The sequence below is a fragment of the Hyalella azteca genome, unplaced genomic scaffold, assembly GCF_000764305.2.
Source record: "Hyalella azteca isolate HAZT.00-mixed unplaced genomic scaffold, Hazt_2.0.2 contig6498, whole genome shotgun sequence".
Lineage (NCBI taxonomy): Eukaryota > Metazoa > Arthropoda > Malacostraca > Amphipoda > Hyalellidae > Hyalella > Hyalella azteca.
Window position 1 is genome coordinate 86,023 of NW_025936659.1, and position 21,009 is coordinate 107,031.

The window sequence follows — 21,009 nt, forward strand, 5'->3', positions numbered from 1 at the left end:
CTTGATATGTGCGTTTTATCTTGGCTATCTCAAACGATCAAGTACTTGTAAATTATTCGAAGTATGGGAACGTGTCTTAAAAACAGAAAAATCACGTTACAAGTACATCACCAATTCGAAGAAAAGAACAGGGCGCAATGGAGACGGGATTATTTAACAGAATAATATTCTCATCTTCTTTATAGATTGCCCCGAACGGAGCACAAAATATCAAAGTCTATAAGTAGACAAAGATATGATACGATACCAGTAAAACGTGGTAAAGGGAAAGCGAAAATTCACCTTAGGCAGGTGCTTCTGGACACCCTGTCTAGAAATCGCCTATTCTTAAATAAAAATTTTGACTTTACTATTTATATTTTGCCACCTAAGGTGGAAAAAGCTCACTTTAACCCAAGCTGTGGGACTCGCAATACGTACGATATTTTTCTTTTAAGTGCGATAACTGGGTTGATTTTAAATATTATTAACCCAAAATACGCTAAATGATATTTTGAATGGATAGCTAAATCAAATCAGACCATCACCTGCAAAAGTGGTAGAGCAGTCTCACAGTTGAAAATACTTTTATATGTTTCATTCAAAAGCTTGCGAATATGTGACACAGTGGCAAGACAAACGAAAAACCATGTCAAAGGCGTTAAGTGCAAAACAAATGCACATGAACGCTTAAATTATTAGTTCACTATTGAGTAGCTAGAATTTCGTCAGTAGTTTCTAAAGCAAGGCTTCTTCTCAAAGAATTACGTCATGCATTCTTCAAAAGCCGAATAAATATAGGTTTATAGATATACTGTTAAGAATTAACCACCAAGGTAGATAAATGCAGGTGCAGTGGGTAAATTTTAATCACCTTAGAATTTAACAGCACCGAATGGGTGATACTGTTCCGTCTTGGAAAGGTTAGAATGTCAGTCTTTCTAGCACCGATCTTATTTTTCGGGGGTTCAAGCAATTCAATGACTATAGGACTGTAGCTCATAGATTCTATTCATTTATGCTCTCGTTTTAACTTAAATCCGGCGACGCGTTTTGCTCATCACTAAGCATCTTCAGGGATAAAAGTCGAGCAGACAAGGTCCTGAGCTGATAAAAGTAGCGCAGTTTTGATCACTACATTTCAACATAAACGTATTAATAACCGCTCCTGTCGTTCGGGATTGCGGAAACTTTCTATTCTCCATGACATTTTATTGATCGTTTATTCGCCACATAGGTGTTTAGAACTTCAGAAGTTCAGCGTCGTGCGTCGTGAGTTTATCCAGGAATTGAGCTGGTGTTGCTGCTATAGCGAGTTGCGACGTCAAAGGGTAAAACTGATTTAAATTTTAAGTGTAAAAAACATATGGTTTACATGAGAGTAGTGAAAGCTTGATGGCCTAATTATTTATTCACTGATGATAATAATGTAGCCTACCTATGCTGCATGGCGCATGCAATGCAGCAATTGAAACTAGCCATAGCCTCAGGCTAGTTCAACTAGGCAGTATATTAAAAAAAACTAAGTGATAAAGAATCAGGAAATGTTGGTGATTTAACATGTTTACCCTAATAACAGCTTGACTCTAAAGCGGTAGTGTGGTTACTGTGGTACTGGTACGGTTACAGTGGTACCTAGATGTGTACACTGTACCTGTGTACCACAAGTTCCACGACCACCGTACACGTACACGGTGACCATAGTGGCAAAGCAGAGAGTTTTTTAGACTCTCCCTCAAGTTCATTTTTGAGTCCTATAAGTAGACAAGTAAAGCATAGTGGCAAAGCAGAGAGTTTTTTAGACTCTCCCTCAAGTTCATTTTTGAGTCCTATAAGTTGACCAGTAAAGTATCATGGATACCTCATACCAGCATTATCTTACATAAGAAATTGGTTTAAGTCTTGAGTAAATGAGGAAATTAAAAATGAATTGATTCTAAAAAAATCTCTGGTTTGTCACTAATAACTCACTATGACGGTGACATTATCACATAGTTCATGATAGTTGTACCTACCATAACGGCATAACTACCATGGTCCATTAGACATCCACTATGCAGAGGGTGGATGCAGCGTCGGCAATATATGGATTTTTAAGCCCAAAGCGTCGCTGGCCATTTTAAAGATGCGTCGCCGGGTAATTTTTAATGAAAAGCCATTTACGCTGAGACTTGAGTAATGATGAACTATTTACAAGTCACGAACTTATTACAAGGTTGCATGCACGTGTTACCCCAAATAACTAATTTTACCCTAAAAACAGTCCGGTTGTACAGCAAGTGTCAACTGAACAAGTAATAAAGCAGTCTGACCCATAGTGACAAACCAGAGATTTTTTAGAATCAGTTCATTTTTAATTTCCTCATTTACCCAAGATTTAAACCAATTTCTTATGTATGATGATGATGGTATCCAGGATACTTTACTTGTCTACTTATAGGACTCAAAAATGAACTTGAGGGAGAGTCTAAAAAACTCTCTGCTTTGCCACTATGGTCTGACCGCTCTAATGCGACCGAAACTACGCAATTGAAAAAATGTTGTTTACATTTTTTGCGGGAACTCATCGCAACTGATTTCCGGACAAGCTTCGCTGCATCGTAATCCATCCAACGTACCGGAAACCTTACTTTTTTTTTAAATAGTTGGCTGAAGACTGAGAAATATATTAAATGCAAGAATTTCAATCTAAATGTGTCGGCAAGATCTTCTGAAGGCGAAAATTTTGTTGATAATGCGTCGCCGTAGGTCTTCAAATCTTTGTTCACTCTCTGCACAGTGGTTAGACATTACTGACCTACTGAGTACCTATGTTACTAATGTTAGGTTAGATGAGGACCGTGAGGCTAGGTACCATAGTGGCAAATGTGACACATATACCTAAATTAAATATAGAAACACTTATTTCAATACTTCATCTAACAGAGATACGGTACAAGTGGTCAAGTGATGAATTTAGTGTTAATTATATATTTTAGTGGTGGTTCTTGTAGATGGAATAGCCTATGGTTAAATATATATGTTAATGATGTAATATAAATTAATTTTTTAACTTTGAATTAAGTTTTTGTATTTTGTAGGGTAAAGGCGGTATATTCCGTCACATTAAGGACGCATCGAGAAATGAAAAACTATAAAAAATTACCGTATGCGTTACTCAAGTTCTGTTTGCTTTATGTGACTCTCAAAACACCGCACTAGCGGCACTAGGCATCAGCAATGACGAAACGTTACAAAATGTTGCCATATTTATTTAAAAGCCTTTAGAATGCAAACCTACCAAATCCCTATATTACGTCGCTGTGTGTGGCTATATTCGGCACATGGTGAGGCGTATTCTGTCCTCGCTTCAAATTCTACTGATAGCTACGTAATGCCGTCATCCACGTGTTTGAATTCCGTTTGCTGTGTGAGCTGTATTGGAATACAACACGGCTTTGAATTAGAACACTAATGAATATTGAATGTCAACTGTCAAATTTGACACATTTTTCGATGATCTCACTGGGTAGCGTGCATTGTCTCTCTTTGGATCTCAATATTTTCCCGCTAGATGGCCAAGACCTAGTGTTTTGGCAGTAGTTTGACGCGCAAATGTATGACGTCACCATTTCAACTATCAACGAATGCATGGAACTAAAACAAAGCTTAATATAAAGGAAAAACTGGAGAGGTGACGGAATTACCCACGATGTTGGAATATACCGCGTTTACCCTAGTTACAAAAGTGAAAAGTGCAGAAATTTGCCACCCTATGCTTAGAAAGTTAGGCAAATGAGCAATGAGAGGGAAAGTGTTATGTGTGTGCAAGCAAGGAATGGTGAGGAAGGATGCTCAAAAAATTACCAAATGAAATAGATGCTATGGCAATTGCCTTAACTCTGAATTGGTCACACATACAGGTGGAGGGAAAAGAAAGAAGTTGTGGGATCACTGGGATGAAGGTGTGACAGGAACTGTGCAACACCAGATGATGGCAAGCAATCCATCTGAAGAAGTTGGCTGGACATGATAGTTGATTATGGATGAAAGGCATTAGATCATTAGATGGTATACAATAACTCAGTTATAACTGAACAATTGTAATACAGTAATTATTGTTATCTAAATTGTTTGTCAGCAGGATGAAGTGCAGCTAGAACTGGGAGTAACAATTGGTATTGGTAGACTGGTAGAGAGTTAAATGGGTGAGAGAGAAGAGAAGGCTGCCACCTGCCAGAAACTTCTGCAGAAAGAAAATGAGGAGTGTGTTGGAAAGACTATAAAAATGATTTGAAACCTCAGAACATAAATTCTGCTCAATTTTCATTGTTAAGGAAACTTGTTACAATTGTTAACTTGTCTCTTGGCAGAGGCCAGAGGGATTGTGTTTTTGCACATGTAAAGACATAAAGGCATAGTTATGAAAATTTGATTGTATATTCAGGCATATGTGCCAAATTAAATACCTACTTGTGATTCTAATTTACATAACACAATATAGCAATGTTGGCGCTGAAGTGTAGGCCTGATGTGGCCCGTCGCTGATTCTTACTTTTTGTGACTTGTTCACATAAGATCTAAAATTGTGTCATATGACCGGATCTTCTCAGGACTGATGATAGTTTGAAATATCTACTAGACTTCAACCTGGCTCCATATGGTGCTAGGCATTTCAAATCTTAACATATATTTTTCCATAAACTATTGATATGATTATTTTTTAATTCATTCAAACAGCATGAATTGTCATCCAAGAATTTTGATTTGATTCATTTTATTTTTTTTACACTGCTAATTATGCCATTTTATGACATGACATAAACTAATTTCATGTGATTTCTTTGAATCACGTAATATTTTAATTATTTAAAGGCTAGAGAAAAAAATTACTTTTAATCAATTTAATTCATTAACATATGTATATATTAACTTATCTAATTACACATTGTATAAAAACTACAAATGCATTCTAAATTTACTAATCCTACCAGTTGAGAATAGTTTTATCATATATTTGCATACTATGTCGTATCTACTCATTATTTCATTTTTTTCTCAATCTCAAAACTGTCTCCTTCTTTCAGTATCGACAATATTTGGCACTCAGACAACATGAACGACTCCTTGAATGAAGCACTACTCAGCTGTGGTGTGAACACTACTTCACCTTGCACCAACATCTTTGTTAGCGACACTCCTGATACTTGTGGTCAGTTCCTGACGTCTGAGTTGCTCTGCCAGAATCTCTTGGCCGGAAGACGAGTTATGTATGTCACTCTCCACAATACGTTTGCTCTGAATTGCAACATTGCTGCTAAACGTAGCATACAGCTCATGAACTTTTATAAAAATGGTTACATTAAAGTTATTGAAGGTCAGAAGTTAATGACAGAGGCTGCTGCCAAAGCCTTAGAAGGTCAAGACGTCTCCAAGCATCCATTCAATTTCATGTTCAACAGTAGTGATGGCTCTCTGAAGAACCTGTTCTTGGCCATTAAATACTGTGTGAATGATTGGCGATCATCAAATGAAAGTATGGTTATCTTGATTGACAACCTTAGCACCCTGCTTTCCCTTGGCGTTTCCACAACTGAAATTCGTATATTCATTCAGTACTGTTATTCTTTGTTGTATCCCCTGAACTCTGATCTTAAAACGCGCTTAGGCAACCTTATTTTCGTCTCTTTAGATGACCCAGCAGATAAAGAATTTCACTTAATTGCAAATTATCTATCGCAGTGCAGCGATGTAACTCTGTCAGCTAGACCTTTGAGCACAGGAAGGACTAACGAAGTAGATGGCAGTCTCCACGTTTGTTCTTCGCCACAGAACAAAAGGCAACAAGAGCCGTTCAAGAAAATGTACCTATATAAAGTTATGGAGAGAACGACAAAGCTATTTGCCCCAGGGATGACCGCCTCTGTTCTTTAATTATAGTCTGACTTAGTCGTTCTTGTTCAGTGTTATTTTATATCTATAAAAATTTGTTGCGCATTTCTTCTGTTGTGCTCCTGCACATCAGTTTTCATGGATATCTGTTTTCAACTCTACGGAAATGAATAAAAAAGTTGCAACCTGTTTGATCATTATGAAGCCTGAAGGGTAAATTAAACATTCGATATACTTCCAAATATAATGTATACAAAAGATGAAACACACAGCGCAATACCCTTATAAGACTCGATAATAAATCTGATTATTGGAATGGTATTTACTTCATTAGGTAACTCGTATAGAGGTAATTTACCCCGCTAACGTAACGTAAAACTCCTAAAAAACCGACATCACTGTCTTTATATGATCTAATGCATAACCAAATGCTTCATTTGGTCTAAACCTCTAATGCATAACGAACTGTTCTTATCCTGAGAACAATTTACTTGTTGCAACTAACTTGCTACCATGATGTCTTGCAACAAAGCAATAATGAGTTTCATTGTTTGCAACCGCGCCACATGAAACTTCGATTGAATCACAGGCATCGAAGTCACGCAATATATAGACGAATTAATACTCTTATGAATGAATGAAGCTCCAGGCACAGATACACGTGTACGATATACATTTAAATAGTTTCCATGAAAAATTTCCGGATGTAAGAATTGTTACTTGCAAGCTACTGATTAACAAAAGAGATGTTCGCATGTTGTGAGCGATATGCTTTGAAAGGCCAATGAATTAACATGATAGTAATAGCAAAGTAGAATTGACTGTCAGTACGATTAACCATGATATAATGAAAAAATCACAACCCCACACTGTAAGATCCGCTATAAGAATATACTCGATATATATAAATGAATGTACAAAATACTTGCGGTATAATCAATGTCTTGTATGAGCATGGAAGATACTTACATCACAAACAGTAGCAAGATCGAATAAAAGAAATGATAATCGATACGCTATATCACTTAGATACATTGTATGTCTAGGTACATACATGTTATATCAGGCTGCAAAAAAAAATTTGACTGCAATTTTGAAATAATAGAGAAATTAAAAATGGATATGTTGCTCAAGTGTGAGAATGCTTCACAGCTAATAAAGAACATTTTACCAAGCTTGGGGAAAAACATGAATTTACATATCATAAGATTGCTAACATTTAGATAATTTCGATGTTTAACCCGCCCGCAGTTACACCGCTCCTCCGAGCCTTGACAACACAGCACAAAGGCATTCATATACAATTCAGCGCGATCCTGCCATTGAAGCAATTCATACGTACGCATGCCATGCCATGCCACTCTCAATACAGAAAAAAATATCTTACGTGCAGATCTTATAGAGATAAGCTGAAGCCTTTATATCATCAAAATGACTTTATATCCATTGTACTGACGTGCAATAAAAGAATACAGGTAATAATTCGGTGCAAATGAAGCTAATATTAAAAGCATAAGGAAATAAAACTCGACACTTGGAAACCTGTTAGGTAATCTGTCATAATTCGGTCATGGATTCTTTCCCGAAAAAGACTAAGCAACTTGCAAGATTTTCAGTGAAAACGTTGCAAAGTTAGCTAAGGCAACAATGAAATGCAAGCTGCTCAGCCTTATGTCTCAACGAGTAGCCCATGAAAAAGTATAATGAATTTGTGATGTATATTCTTAAGTTGATGGAAATTCGAGTCAAATGGGGACAACTATACCTATATACTGTTTGTGAAAATCTTGTAATTAATTAATTCCGAGTTAACGTCAACATTTTCACGCTGAATTTTGTTTCTCTGAAGAATAATTCATAATTCAAAACGGGAATTCACTTAGATGCGACTGGTCGACGAAGCATGGGATTGATTTGTAAGTGCTTAGCTCACTAAAAACTCTTTTAATACAAAACAAATATATATCATAAGAACTTATCCCTAAGCGTATAAAGAACAAAAACATGAGCATTGCAATACACCAAACAAAGCAATTACTTTGATGAATATGGATTTGCAACGACTTGGGACAAATTTTTTTTTTTGAGCAAGCAACCCATATAAAAAGCTAGGAACTATAGGCCAGGGCTCACCAGCCACCGATGAGCGATAACAACACCCATCAGCAGTTAGCGTTAATAATGAACGAAGTTAATGCTTTATTTTACCAATATAAACTCCTTTTGAAAGATGCTTGAAGTGCCAGTTGAATAACTACAACAATTCAAGGCAAACATTCCAATCAACAATTGTAAAATCTACGCGCTTTCGAAATAAAACTTAATCTAGGAATATGTGAACATAAGAGATCGCATTCCTCCTGATGAATCATTGGGGAGAGAATAAGAACTCAATATCGTTCCAAAAACATAAAAAAATGAAATTTCTTCAACGAGTGATTTGTGGAAATATTGATAATACGAGATTCAGTAATCACGCTTTAGCGGTAGTGGACTCATGCTGACCATATCCGAGGGCACGAAGGTGCAAAATACGGCTTTCGGGCCAGATAATGTTCGTTTTGAGACCCTCCCACCCACATGAGCGGGACTCTTGGAGGCACAAGAGGGAAGGTGAAGGCATCGATGGAACTTGTTGCCTCACACAGAATCGCCCTCTCCTGATCGTTCCATCAATTCTTCAGAAACAAAACATTTCTCCAGACATCATTCCAATTACGAATGACGTCTGCAGTCACAATTTGAACAGCCCTGTCTCCATTCGTCAGACAAGGATTTCATACAAAATTCATTGGAGAAATAGGGCCAGTAATTTTACGAAAACAATGGAGATAAAAAACATGAAAATTTTATTTAGCTAGACAAGTAGCAATTTCCGAAACTATGGCCGAAGTGTTTAGGCTAGTCATCGGCTTCTAATGTGTGGGCAACATATGTACAGTAAAGAACAAATCTTCTTGAGCTTGAGAGCCAATCTTCCTGTTGTCGCGCATAATATAAATGACACATAATTGACAGATGTCTCCAACTGAGAGTAATTGCTGAAATTATTTCCCCAATAAAGGAATAAAATTATTGACTACAGCACTTACTGAATATAGATGACTAGCGCTTCGAAATCTACTTAAAATAACGCACATGGATCACAACTACGTCTACGAAGACAACTCATGAACGCAAAAATTAGGAGGGTAACGGTAAACCTGAAAAAACATCATTCATTTACATTTAGAATGATTCTGATGAACGCATGACATAAAACTAGATCAAGAGGGCCATAATAACTTGAATTGATCATGCGTTAGGACGCGCTCTGTATTTGAGTACAAATTAAGGAGCACCACGATGTCTGGCCCGCAAGAATTTGCCAGTCACACAGCAGCGGCGCGCAGTTCAGTGATAGATTCTAAAAAAAATCCGATATTTATATCATTTGAAGTGCATTACACCTTCCTTTGGCAAGGTTTTACAAGCAACGATTACAATTTCGTTATGAATTGTCGAAATTAATGATAATATTACGGTACACAAGTATGAAGCCTGTTCCTGACTAGACTAAGCAAGCTCCAGCACACGCAAATAACATGAATGAACAACTGCTTACAAGCACGCACCCTGGGCCTGACGACACCACACCGTCCTCCAACGAGTCCAGAACGACTATGGCGTCCAACCTCAACGAGAAAATCCGTAGCATGCTCAAAATATAAACTAATGTACGAAATAATATCACTAAGCTTCAACAATGAACCCCGCCTATGTGTACACCAACTATGAGCTCAAATTCAAATTCAACAGATAAAATTATCATCGAACAACGACTCTAATCTACTTATATTTTTTCGCAAATAAATTTTACTTTATAAAAATCACAGGTTTTTCTAAATTTCGGTGATGAGTTGGCATTCAAAATTTCAACTAACTTCTACCCGGTGCTGTAAATGGTCTCGGTATGTTCCATCAATTTGACGCTCAAATTTCAGTTCATCAGATTCACTGAACTAACAAAATCACCACTAACCTTTAAAAAACTTTTTATTACTCAGTTGTAGACAGCAGCTAAAAGTTTGTTTCATCAGGGTACACCACAAAGCAAAAGCAACAAACAGGAAATGCACGATGTCTCTTCCATATTAAGCTCTCCATTTCATTGCAAAGAGCGAAGTGATAACTCCCGTATCTTAAACACACGGCATCAAAGTAGTTGCAGATTGTAAAAAGAATTATCCCAGGCGCAGACGGCCGGCCACTGAGCAGCCTCCGAGAGAACTCCAGCAGGGCAGGTGAAGGAGGTGGGTTACAACGAGTCATCAAGAAGCATCATACCTCCACGCCTGCTCGATGTTCATAACACGAATAAGATACATGAACAAATATAAATATTAATAATGAAATAATGAATCAAGATCAAATAAAACCTTCATAGATGGTACTAGTATAATACTGCAAGGAAGAATAATGAATTTTGTTTTTGTAAGATAGATGAAAACAATCATGATATTAATTTGAATAGAAATTTAGGCGTAAGAAAGAATGTCAGAAATGAATAAATGACAGTCCAGAAGGGATTGAAGTTACCTACTCTTAGGGCATTCAAAATAGAAAAAATTCAGCACAACATGCTAATTAAGCGCAAATCGAACTGAGATTAAATTAGTAATGAACGGAAATTGGACTCGCATTAACATACAATGAACTCTCATCTGCATTCTCAGCAATATTCAAAGCTACAAAATTAGGGACAAGCTCAATCAAGAGAGGCATTGCATATATTGTACATTTCTGCAACAGATCAAATGAATAAGTTCATAATGAAAGACTTACCAGATGAGCAGACGCTTCGTTAGAGGAACAACATGCAAGGTCTGCGGGTCAGGGGAATAGGCCCAATAACATGCTTTTAGCATTCGATTGGAGGAAAGTGACAGAAAGTTACGATACAGGGTAAAAAACCATGCAAAATTTTATATGAAAAATTAATAAAAAAAACAGTGCATTTAAACCTAGAACGTTTCACAGAGAATAACAAGGAAAATCCGAGGTAAAAATGATTGCAGGGTCAGAGCAAGCACAATTAACACAGCAGTGAATCTCACTTGCCACGAAAGATGAGAAAATTACGTGCCAGTATGATAAACCTTAAAATTGTTGATAAACTTATAGGACCGTAGCGTATAATTTACTGAAGACATGACAGGATTAGAACGGTTATTAAAAACTTGAATTACTGTTCATTGAAGAGAGACTCAATGGCATCGACGATATTGTCCTGGCAAGGTGAATCATTACCTCGGATTTTATTGGGTTAAAAATGGGTTAGTATCGAGCGAAAACTTGATGCATGTCTAATGTGAGATGCAAGCATTGTAAACAAAAGTTAAGTATTTCTACAGAAATAACCAAAAAGACTCATATTTTAAATTATTCGAAATTGTAACACAAATTAAAATTGAGGAAACAGGAAAATTTGAATGTGAAAAGTTATCACAAGAAACACCGTGCCAAGTATGACAAAGTATTAGATACCTAACTACTAGATGGATTAAGATGTTAAACCTAAAGTTAGTACGATGCTAAATCTAAGGTTAGTTAGGACTGCTGGTAACAAATAACAATAAAACGTGCATGCGCAAATGATGAACATAATTTTATAGCATTGAAATCTAGAACTAAAAATTTCGCCGGATTCACACATATTTAGAATGATCGACACCAACCTGCATACTGCCAGCTTTTTGAAAGGTAACAGAGTTGAAACCGAGAGCGCGCTCACAGGAGACAACAAGATCATTATGAAAAACTGCTTATTCGTATATTCGTTCGAATGTGTCCCACTATTAAAGTCACTAATTTGATTAGCCAGTCATTACAAACTAAAAAGGTAATTATACATATAAAGCACTAAAAACGAGTTGCGATTCAGGTGCACGCCGTACTACTCAATTGTGCAAGATTTTAATTGAATTATAATGGACGATTATTATTATTATTATAATTGCTATTCGTATCTTTACAAATGTGTCTTACAACTCTTTATGCTGTACAATGAGGTCAGCAGCAGAATAAACTTTTCTAATGTTATATGAAGTTCAGAAAATATGTAAGGTAATTCAATGTACTAGTAAATCATTTCAAATGTGGCATTTCTTCGCTGCGTAGAACACAACACCGCTACCACGTACTCAAGTTCACAAGCAAAGAATTCTACTAAATACTGGAAATATATTGACTGGCGTAGCATAGCGTATCACAGACAGGTCTCACTAATATAAATATAGATACCAGAAATAGAAGTGATACGAGTAAGAAACCAATTGTGAACAACGAAGGTAAGAAATTTAGGATGGGTGTCAATGTGTATACATTTATGTATATAGACCTCATAGATAAGATGGACCACATGCACCCTTCGTTTTCGTTACCATGTGCTACAACAGTGAAGTTAACTGGTAATATGGCCTTGATTCACATTCTGGGCGAGATGGGATATCCAATAACGGGTTATTTTCATAGAGCAACAAGTAAATTTTCTATATTAAGCAACGAGCTTCATGCATAATTTCGTTCAGCTTTGATTGCAATACTCCGTGAAAACCCATGAAAAGGAGAGCTACCAAGAATTAGTTCCGTTTCTTAGGGATTCTTACTGTAACAACAGGAAAGTAATTGTCAAGGCTACTGTTGGCAGACTACAGCTAGCAGTTAGTGGAGTTACTATTTCAGCTGACGACAGCCAGTAAGTCATCGTCATCATCTTGGTGAGGCAGGGAAGAAGGAATGTTGTTGTACAAGCGCGAGTTTTGGTTAGAGGTTAGCAGGTTAGCGTTCTCGTTAGCAGCAGACCACCTGGATGAGTACCGAGGTGTTGCGGTGGACATCTTGGCTCTGTTGATGAGGCGGTGCAACAGACCCGATCTGACTGCATAGAAGATACCCCCAGCGAGAGCGAGAACAAAAACGCAGGTAATGAGCGCAGCAACGCCTGCTGACACTCCTCCGCTGCCAGCAGGGGAAACGGCACCAGCTCCCGCCGCGGTGCTGTTGCTGTCGATACTAGGAAGCGTTGTGATGAAGGGCAAAGCTGTGGTCCGGGGTAAGCTGGTTGTTGCTGGCTTTTTCGTTGTTGAAGTAGGTTCGGAATTCTCTGAAGTATTGGCATACATGGCCTCCAGACACGTGACGTTCGTCTTCCACGTAAAAGCAGCCATGCATTCGAGATCTTCCATGAGAGGATCGGCTTCTGGGTGGCCGAAGCCAGCTGACATGTCGCACTCAAAGAAAATCGTTGACGATCGTTTTCCCGACAACGAACTAGCACACGACTCGCCTCCATAGTAAACAAGCTTCAACTTGCCCAAGTCCCACTTGAATTGGAACAAGTCACTGAGACCGTAACTGATCTGTGTCGAGTCTGTACAAACTCCGGACTCGCCACAAACTGAGCCACATACGTTCACGAGGTATGACTCGCCGCGGAAAGGTACAATGTAGCCGCGGTCCTTGCGCAGAGAAGACAAGTCTAGGTTTGCTTTGCCAGGTTCGTGGCGGATCTGACATGACGAGTTGTCGGTGTCTTTCGGAGTTAGACTTGCGGGAGGGCAGACAAATATTGTGCGCCATTCAAACTTGTACTGGCAGTCGTCCGTCACGGTAACGAACTTTGGAGAACCCTGAAAAATAAACCATTCATCATTAAACAAGGAAAAATACACACTCATTATTCTCATTCAACATTGAGACATATATGCACATCAAGATCATTCTTGTGCCTGATAATTACTTCATCAAATTATTCTTGCTTCTATAATCATATTACTTAAAGAAATGTTATGTGAAGAAAGATTCTTTTTAACACTCCAACACCAAAGTACCCACATTTAATCCCCCATCACACCTGTTTAGGAACTTTTCATTCAGTAATAAATCTCGATTTATTATTTTAAAAATAAATTAAAATCTAATTTTTTTCTCTGAACCTTTGAACGAAACCTCATAATTTCAGATCTGGAGACAATACTGCAGACATTGGTAATATCTTGATAATATTAGTATTATTGATACGAGTTTGAATAACATTAAAAAAAGTGCAACAGTTGAAACACAAACTATTCCGAGAAAGAAAAACGATAAAATATGTGTGGACGACAAAGAATACTTATGGCATAGAACAACGTACCTCGTACTAAACGTCACATATTATTTATAGCAAACATTATGATCAAAGGTTTGGAGTGACAGAATTCCTTTTGGATTAGAAGGTTTCATCTAAATATCACCTAAGTTTACTGAAACTTGTCCTATCTTAAATTACTTTTAGTGCAAAAACTCACTTTTCCAGCACTGGGATCACACAATAAAATGATCTTGGTGCTGTACTTCAAGCCAGGCTTCTGCCGACACTGGGAGCCCAGAGAATACATGATGAGTACAGAACCATCGTGGTCGTATATGGGCGGAGTGAGAGGCTTGCCAAGGCTGTCTGAGCTAGAGGTGCCGTTGGCGTGGTAAGTCACGTGGCATGTAGAAGCACCCGCGATACAGGTGCTCTCGTGTACGTGGTTCAGGGGCCGACAGATATTGATGAAGAACTTCTCATCGTCCTTAACTGGAACCTCGTAGTTGGAGTCGTGTTGGATTAGAGGACGTAGGTCTATGGTTTCATCATAGCCATGAGCCAAACATGAGATCCGGTACTCGCAAGCAAGCTCAGTGTGCCAGTTAACATAGTAAGTGCAGCTCTCAGTGTCAACCGACACAAGCACGGGGCCTTCTGCTGTCTTCTCGGCGCCACAGAAGAAGCTTATGAGCGTCGTTGCATTGACCCCGTTGGAACAAGTATCACCGTTCGTGTAGCGCAAGGTTAAGGTACCTGGTATTACCATCAGCTCTGCATTTGCTTTGCCGCCACTGCGATAACCTTTTTCGCTCTTGTTCTTGACGCACGATCCACTGGATGCGTCAGGGCACCTGCTGTCAATAACAGGCCCACACACATTGAGAAGAAGACTTACATCACCTTTAGATACTTCGTAAACCTTGGCTATCTTTAAATGAGACAAATCATACTGATAATTCGTAAAAATGTCAGTAGCACTGCAATTTCCAAAACTTGATGGCTCAATTTTCTCTCTGCAAGCTTGTCTTGTTTTCCATTCAAAGATATACTTGCAATTTTCTTGAGTTGCAAGGCTTGGATAAGGATACAAATTTTCTTCATCACACTCAAAATAGATTTCAGTAGAGTACCTGTGGGTGGCATTGCATTTGTCTCCATTTTCATACTTGATCTTAAGACGACCATTTTCAACAAATGGCCCCTTCCCCACAACGCCCAGGTTGAGAGATTTGTTGTTATGAGATTCATCTATGAGACAGGCAGCTGCATCGTAAGCACATCTGGAGTCTTTGCTGTGCACAACCGACCGACACACGTTTAGCACGTACCTCACATCGTTCTTGGTATTGAGTTCTTCTTGGTTCATATTTGACAAAGACAGTGGGTTCAAGTCGTACAGGAAACCGTCACTTGTGGTCACACTACAGTCAATGACCGTGTGAGGAGGACAGGCATGCTTTGTTCTCCATACAAAATTTGAGTCACAAGGATCGGAATTCCTGAACACTGTGAGACCGGTTGATGAATCATTTATTTCATGGTCACAGAGGAATATAATCCGAGATGATCCAGTCTTACCATCTTGACACTGTGATCCATTTGAGAACTCCATGGTGAGTGTTCCATCGTTGAAGATAAGCTTGCCTGGAGACCTTCCACCACTTATTTTCGTCTTTGATGAAGCTTTGGAAATTACAATGGAAGCGTTTGCAAGAATTGAGCTACCATAATCCTCAATGACAGGTCCACAAATGTTGACGTGGTAGTCATTTAATCCATCGTGGGCTGAATAATCTTGAGTTGAGTTCCTCAGGGGGGTGAGATCATACAAGAATCCATAAAGAGGGTCCTGTATCTGGCAAGTTTGCGACTCAACTACATGCTTTGGGCAAGCAAAAGGAGTGGCCCACAAGAATACAAGCTCGCAGGTAGGAGATTCTTCAAGGAAGACAGGTTCATGTTCATACTTGTCACACGAAAGAATGATGCGAGTGGAGCGTGTGTGCTTCCCTTGATTGCAAGCATCTCCTCCTGCAAAGGCATAAATATTTGTTCCAAAACACTCAGAAAAATTAATGTGCACACTATCAGTTTATGAAGATATTATTCAAGACTAAATGCAGGAGCTGGTTAAAAGAAAACCTTGAATTTTAGTAGCCAAAAAATTCAAGTTAGAAACCATCACAAATAACTAATCATCTCCTTTTTGCTTATTCCGTAAGTAGAATAGTGAATAGTTATTATTGGCATAATGGTAAAAAACAGATGTGCCACTTAAGAGATGCAGATATTTTCATACAGTTATGATTTTATTGAACCAATGAAAAAATCAATGAAACATCTCAAGGTATTTGTAACTATTTACAAAATAAATATCACCCACAACATAATTTTTTATATATGTGGCAACTGAGCTAGTAAAATGGGTTTCTTATGTTAATTATAAATAATTTACAGCTGAAAATGATAGGAATGAATAACAATTATGTAGAAAGTTAACTGGGTAGCATGGATGATGCTGGATGTCATAGTATAGGTAATTATACATAGCCAAGACAGAGAGTAAACAAGTATATATATTATTTGAACATGGATTGTTTTTGGCCAGAGGATTCATTGAATCAAATTTTCAGGATTGAACAATATTGTTCATATGACATTGGTTGATCAAAATGCAGGTTCAAGGAAAAAATTTCAATTTATTAACAAGGTTTCAAATGCAACATCATTCATTTTCAAGTTATAGGAAGCATTGTTTTGGAGTTATCTTCATGGTTTAAAATTTGCTTTATTTATCATATTTCTGTGTATAATGTACTTATTTCCACCAAAATTTCTATATTTAATGATTGCTACAACTTGAAAATGAATATTGTTATATTTTAAAATGTCTAAGAAATTAAAATCACTTCCTTAAACCTGCATTTTGATCAATGAATGTCATCTAAGGAAAATTGTTCAACCCTGGAAATTTAAATCAATGAATTATCTTGCAATTAACCAACAGTGTTAAAACAAGTTTATTCTTTCATCTAATACTAACATAGGTAAACATATGTATATAGCTAATTATTAGTTAACATGAATTTGGATATATATATTAGTGTTGCTTTATAAGAGTACCAATATTGAAAGTACAGCTTTAGCTACCTATTAACATACATTATGGTAGCATGCTCAAATGTATAAATGATCAACTAATCAGTGTCTACTATGGTGGAGGTTACAGTTTATCCTTTACCAACTGTGCATGATCATGGATATGAAAGATTAGTTCTCCAGCACTTTGAGACATAGTTGATAAAACAGTGTCAATCAATACTGATATTAGTGATATATATACATGATTTTAATGCAATAGTGTGGCTATTTTTTTTTTTTTTTTTTTTTTTTTTGTTCATGTGGTTGTGGTTACAAGACTGTAAATAAATATGAAGTTTGCATGATGATGGTTGTAAAATTTTTGCAATTACCTGTGTAGATGATGGTGATGGTACCATCAGAATTAATGACAGGGTCAGAAGTGATGTAGCCAAGATTATAAGCAGTTTGTCTGTTAAGGCTGGTCTGGCAAGCCCCAACATTTCCAGGAGGGCAGGAATAGAAGCCCACAGGATTTACTGGCCCACACAAGTTGAGATGATACAGTACATCCTAGAGAAAATGGGTGTGGTCTTAAAATCAGCTGAATAAGTTCATTAATACATGAAAAAATTGAAATTATAACACAGCATGTAATAATATTATAAATCAGATCATGCAAATTTTATACCAAGTTTGGAGCAAACTGCAAGAGTATGTAAAGCCAGCAGAGCAGATACCTTTTGACCTAATCTGTCACAATGAATTATAAAACTCTTACGAATATATTTCAATAGCAAGTCTAGTTTCAATGTTAAGACCCAATAAATAAAATGCACATAAAAAAATCATAAACATAAAAAATGAAGTGAAATCTCTTTTGCAGATTTTGATAAAAAAAAATATATACATTTTTAGAGCCAATTATTTAAAAACTTTGCTCTCATTATTTAAATTTTACCCAATTCTAAACAACTAAGATCAGCACTTCAGTTACTAACTGGTAGACAAATTGAATGGAACTCAGAATCAACTGTATGATACAAAAAAAGTATTTCTGTTAAAAATATGTATTTCAAATCTCTCCTATCTATCCTAATATAATTCCCAGTCCAATTTATACATGGTAATTTACCTATTACTGTTATATATAATAGATTAATAGTACTGATCAATCTTACCCTATGATCTTCTCGACGATCAAGAACCTCCCAATTTTCTTCTTTCTTGTGCAGTGGTCTGAGATCAAAGACTTGATTCTTCCTGTCTTTAATTATACATCCATGTTCTTCAGGAGAACACACAACAGATGTTTTGGCATAAAAATAGAGATGAGATGAATTTCCAGCTATGAAATAAATTGTGGTGTTATGGGCATGACGATCACAAAGGAACTTGATCACAACATTTTTCTCAGTACCAGAAGAGTCGGCAGGATCTGATATTTTATCATAGTGAAGTGAGAAGTAAGGACCATCCCACATGACATCTATATCTGTTCTTGTCAACTGACTGATGACAACTGGGTTGGTGGCATTACTAACATCACACACAGTGGCATTTTTCCCACCACAAGAACCTGTTTCTATTGCACCACAGATGTTTATTTGATATTGTTTTCCATCCAAAATAGATGACACATTGTAAAATGTGGAAGAGTGAAGACTGTGCAAATTGAGTTTTTCACTTGAATTGATGAATTTATCCACACAAGTCAGGTGTTTTTGGTTATCTAATATTTTTGGACATGCAGCCTGCGTCAGCCAGGCAAAAGTAAGATAACAAGCTGTATTGCTCATCAGAAGTGGTCCAGCACTTTCTTGTTTTCCAGCATCAGGGCAGAGTAAATTAAGAGATGTTGTGTAGTTTGCAGAAGTCCCATGAAACTCGCATGGGGTACCATCTGTAAATTTGTACTCCAGCCATCCTTCACTTGTTAGTTGTAAGGAACTATCTGTGACCATTCCTGCATTGTCATTCACTACTGTTATGATCCTGTCTGATAAATCCAAGGATTCGTTTTTACTTATCTGTACAACACACACACCAGCACCAACATCAGAACAGTGAGACCCAGGTGGAGTATTGCGAAGTGGATGGCAGAGGCTAAGATAAAAGTTCAGGTTAAAATCTTTGTACCTTACTCTGTCTTCAACCGACCAGTAATCATTTTCGGCAAGTGATGTTAAATCGTAAAAGTGATCATCTGTGGTCAGGGTGCATTTAGTTTTAGAGTCACTAGCACCAACATCAGTCACCATTGTCAAACAAACGATGAACACTAAACAACTCAATATCATCGTTCTAAATACTTCGCGAGATTTCATTGTAATTGTTTCAGCATGAACTTTTCAGGAAGAAGTATTACGTGAACACTATTTTCAATATCCTTCACAGTTCACAGTCACACTGAAATTTCACTAGTCGTTTTCGCACTGCCAAGGCTACGGCTGCACCTCAAGTGACAGGAATCTAGATGAGCGCTTCTTGCTCATAAGAGAATTTCGTAAACATACGTTATATCACGTGAGCATTACTCATGCCTTCCGAGTTCAGAGAACCGCACACCCGAATAAATTTTCCTTCCTACGGCTACCAGTACACTAATAGGTTGATAGTTCTTTGTTTGGATTAGATATAAAGCCATTAACTCATAGGAGATATCACTCTAAGTGAAAGTTTTTATTCTACTAATTTGGCCTTGCTGCACTTGACCATGACATTCAAATCGAGTCGCGGAGTCGTACAGACCACGCAAATCGACGTTCAGTCAGTGACTGCTGGCATACATATTACATAATAAATATATTACGCGTTATTCAACAATAGGTTTCTCGAAACAATCATTAATCATTGCGTTTTGGGCTGTATATTATGAACAGAGATGGATGGAAAACGAAAAAATGTCAAAAGATTGCTCGCATTTGCTTTTTAAATTGATTGTTTATGAAAGCCTATTGGTTTCAAATTAGTTATAAAAAGATGACTTGGGTTATAAAAATCGCATTTTGTTGGTCATAAATCACGCGATTTCTCATAAATCACGCACACGTGCTTTAATTCAGGCACGTTGACCTACCGTGTGCGGTGTGTTTGTTAGAATTTAATGTTGCAAATTAATTTACGTAAAAATCAAGTTCAGAGGAAATTAAAAGAAAATACAACAGGCGGTCGCACATTTTATACTGCGAAGCTATGTAATTTCGAAGTGATTTTTACACTGTTCTTTCTTGGCACGACACAAAAATTTGGATGGATTGTCCCCTCTCTCTATGACCTATCAAGCTACCACGCGCACATGCAAGTACCATGCAGCTAGCAGCACAACGAGCGACGAACATGGCCCAGGAGAGCCTCAAACGTCGGTTCAGTTCAAGTTCAAGAGCAAAATTAATTAACTATATTGAAGAAAAACCTAGGCACCCTAGTCGGCATTTCATTGGGAAAAGGTTCAAGTAACTTTATTAACAAAGAATACATTTCAAAGAAAACAAATTTAGCAAAGGATCAGAAAGTCGGGTAGTCCGAAATTTTATTGATTTCGAAGGTATCCACTACCATACCTTCACTGAAAATCACATACCAATTAGAATGGAGAGACAGAGAAGGTATTGGTTACCGCTCTCTGTATGAAAAGTAGCATACACCGATGATACACGGTATGGCGACAGTCGCACGAGACAGGGAATGTAAGAACGAGAGCGTTTTCATTCTCACAATCAAGACCAGCAATAAAATGATCCGAGCTCTGGTGGGTTGCCCCCGGGAACGAGTCCCCAGGCAGATTAGCTATTGATGAAAATTTAATAACAGTTCCAAACATCACAATTGCACAATGAAGAACACATTGCCATTGCAAAAAGAAATTTCATGCCTAACCGTTCACTTCATGGTAAAACCATTGGAACATTCAACATCTAACATTATGTCTTTATTTTATTTATGCAATAAAGTATAAATTT

General features: G+C 37.4%; 2 protein-coding genes across 6 annotated transcripts; one reads left to right on the forward strand and one right to left on the reverse strand.

Moving 5' to 3' along the window:
- The first annotated feature begins 1,054 nt into the window (after nucleotides 1-1,054).
- LOC108675895 (elongator complex protein 6) lies at nucleotides 1,055-6,039 on the forward strand. Its single transcript, XM_018163945.2, has 2 exons — nucleotides 1,055-1,310; nucleotides 5,046-6,039. Exon 2 carries the CDS (start codon nucleotides 5,074-5,076, stop codon nucleotides 5,890-5,892), a length of 819 nt encoding a protein of 272 aa, XP_018019434.1. The 5' UTR covers nucleotides 1,055-1,310; nucleotides 5,046-5,073; the 3' UTR covers nucleotides 5,893-6,039.
- A 41-nt stretch (nucleotides 6,040-6,080) lies between these two features.
- Nucleotides 6,081-19,808, reverse strand: LOC108675894 (cation-independent mannose-6-phosphate receptor). Of its 5 annotated transcripts, none has more exons than XM_018163944.2 (5): nucleotides 18,229-19,808; nucleotides 17,440-17,620; nucleotides 14,181-15,997; nucleotides 12,709-13,520; nucleotides 6,081-10,184 (listed from the first exon to the last, which is right to left on the reverse strand). In XM_018163944.2, the coding sequence occupies exons 1-5, from the start codon at nucleotides 19,372-19,374 to the stop codon at nucleotides 10,148-10,150; spliced, it is 3,993 nt and encodes a 1,330-aa protein (XP_018019433.1). In that variant the 5' UTR covers nucleotides 19,375-19,808; the 3' UTR covers nucleotides 6,081-10,147. The 5 variants fall into 5 exon arrangements, 4 of the variants coding, with proteins under 4 accessions (XP_018019433.1, XP_018019432.1, XP_047736829.1 ...); XM_018163943.2 differs by having other exon boundaries at nucleotides 12,697-13,520; XM_047880873.1 differs by having other exon boundaries at nucleotides 10,120-10,184; nucleotides 12,566-13,520.
- Between the last annotated feature and the right edge of the window lie 1,201 nt (nucleotides 19,809-21,009).

Excerpts from the sequence above, each read along its gene's own strand:
- LOC108675895 (XM_018163945.2), top strand. The coding sequence starts at position 5,074 with ATGAACGACTCCTTGAATGAAGCACTACTCAGCTGTGGTGTGAACACT.
- LOC108675894 (XM_047880873.1), bottom strand. The coding sequence starts at position 19,374 with ATGAAATCTCGCGAAGTATTTAGAACGATGATATTGAGTTGTTTAGTG. Across the intron at positions 17,621-18,228 it reads ATCGTCGAGAAGATCATAGG|GATGTACTGTATCATCTCAA; the intron begins GTAAGATTGATC and ends CATTTTCTCTAG. Across the intron at positions 15,998-17,439 it reads CATCACCATCATCTACACAG|GAGGAGATGCTTGCAATCAA; the intron begins GTAATTGCAAAA and ends ATGCCTTTGCAG.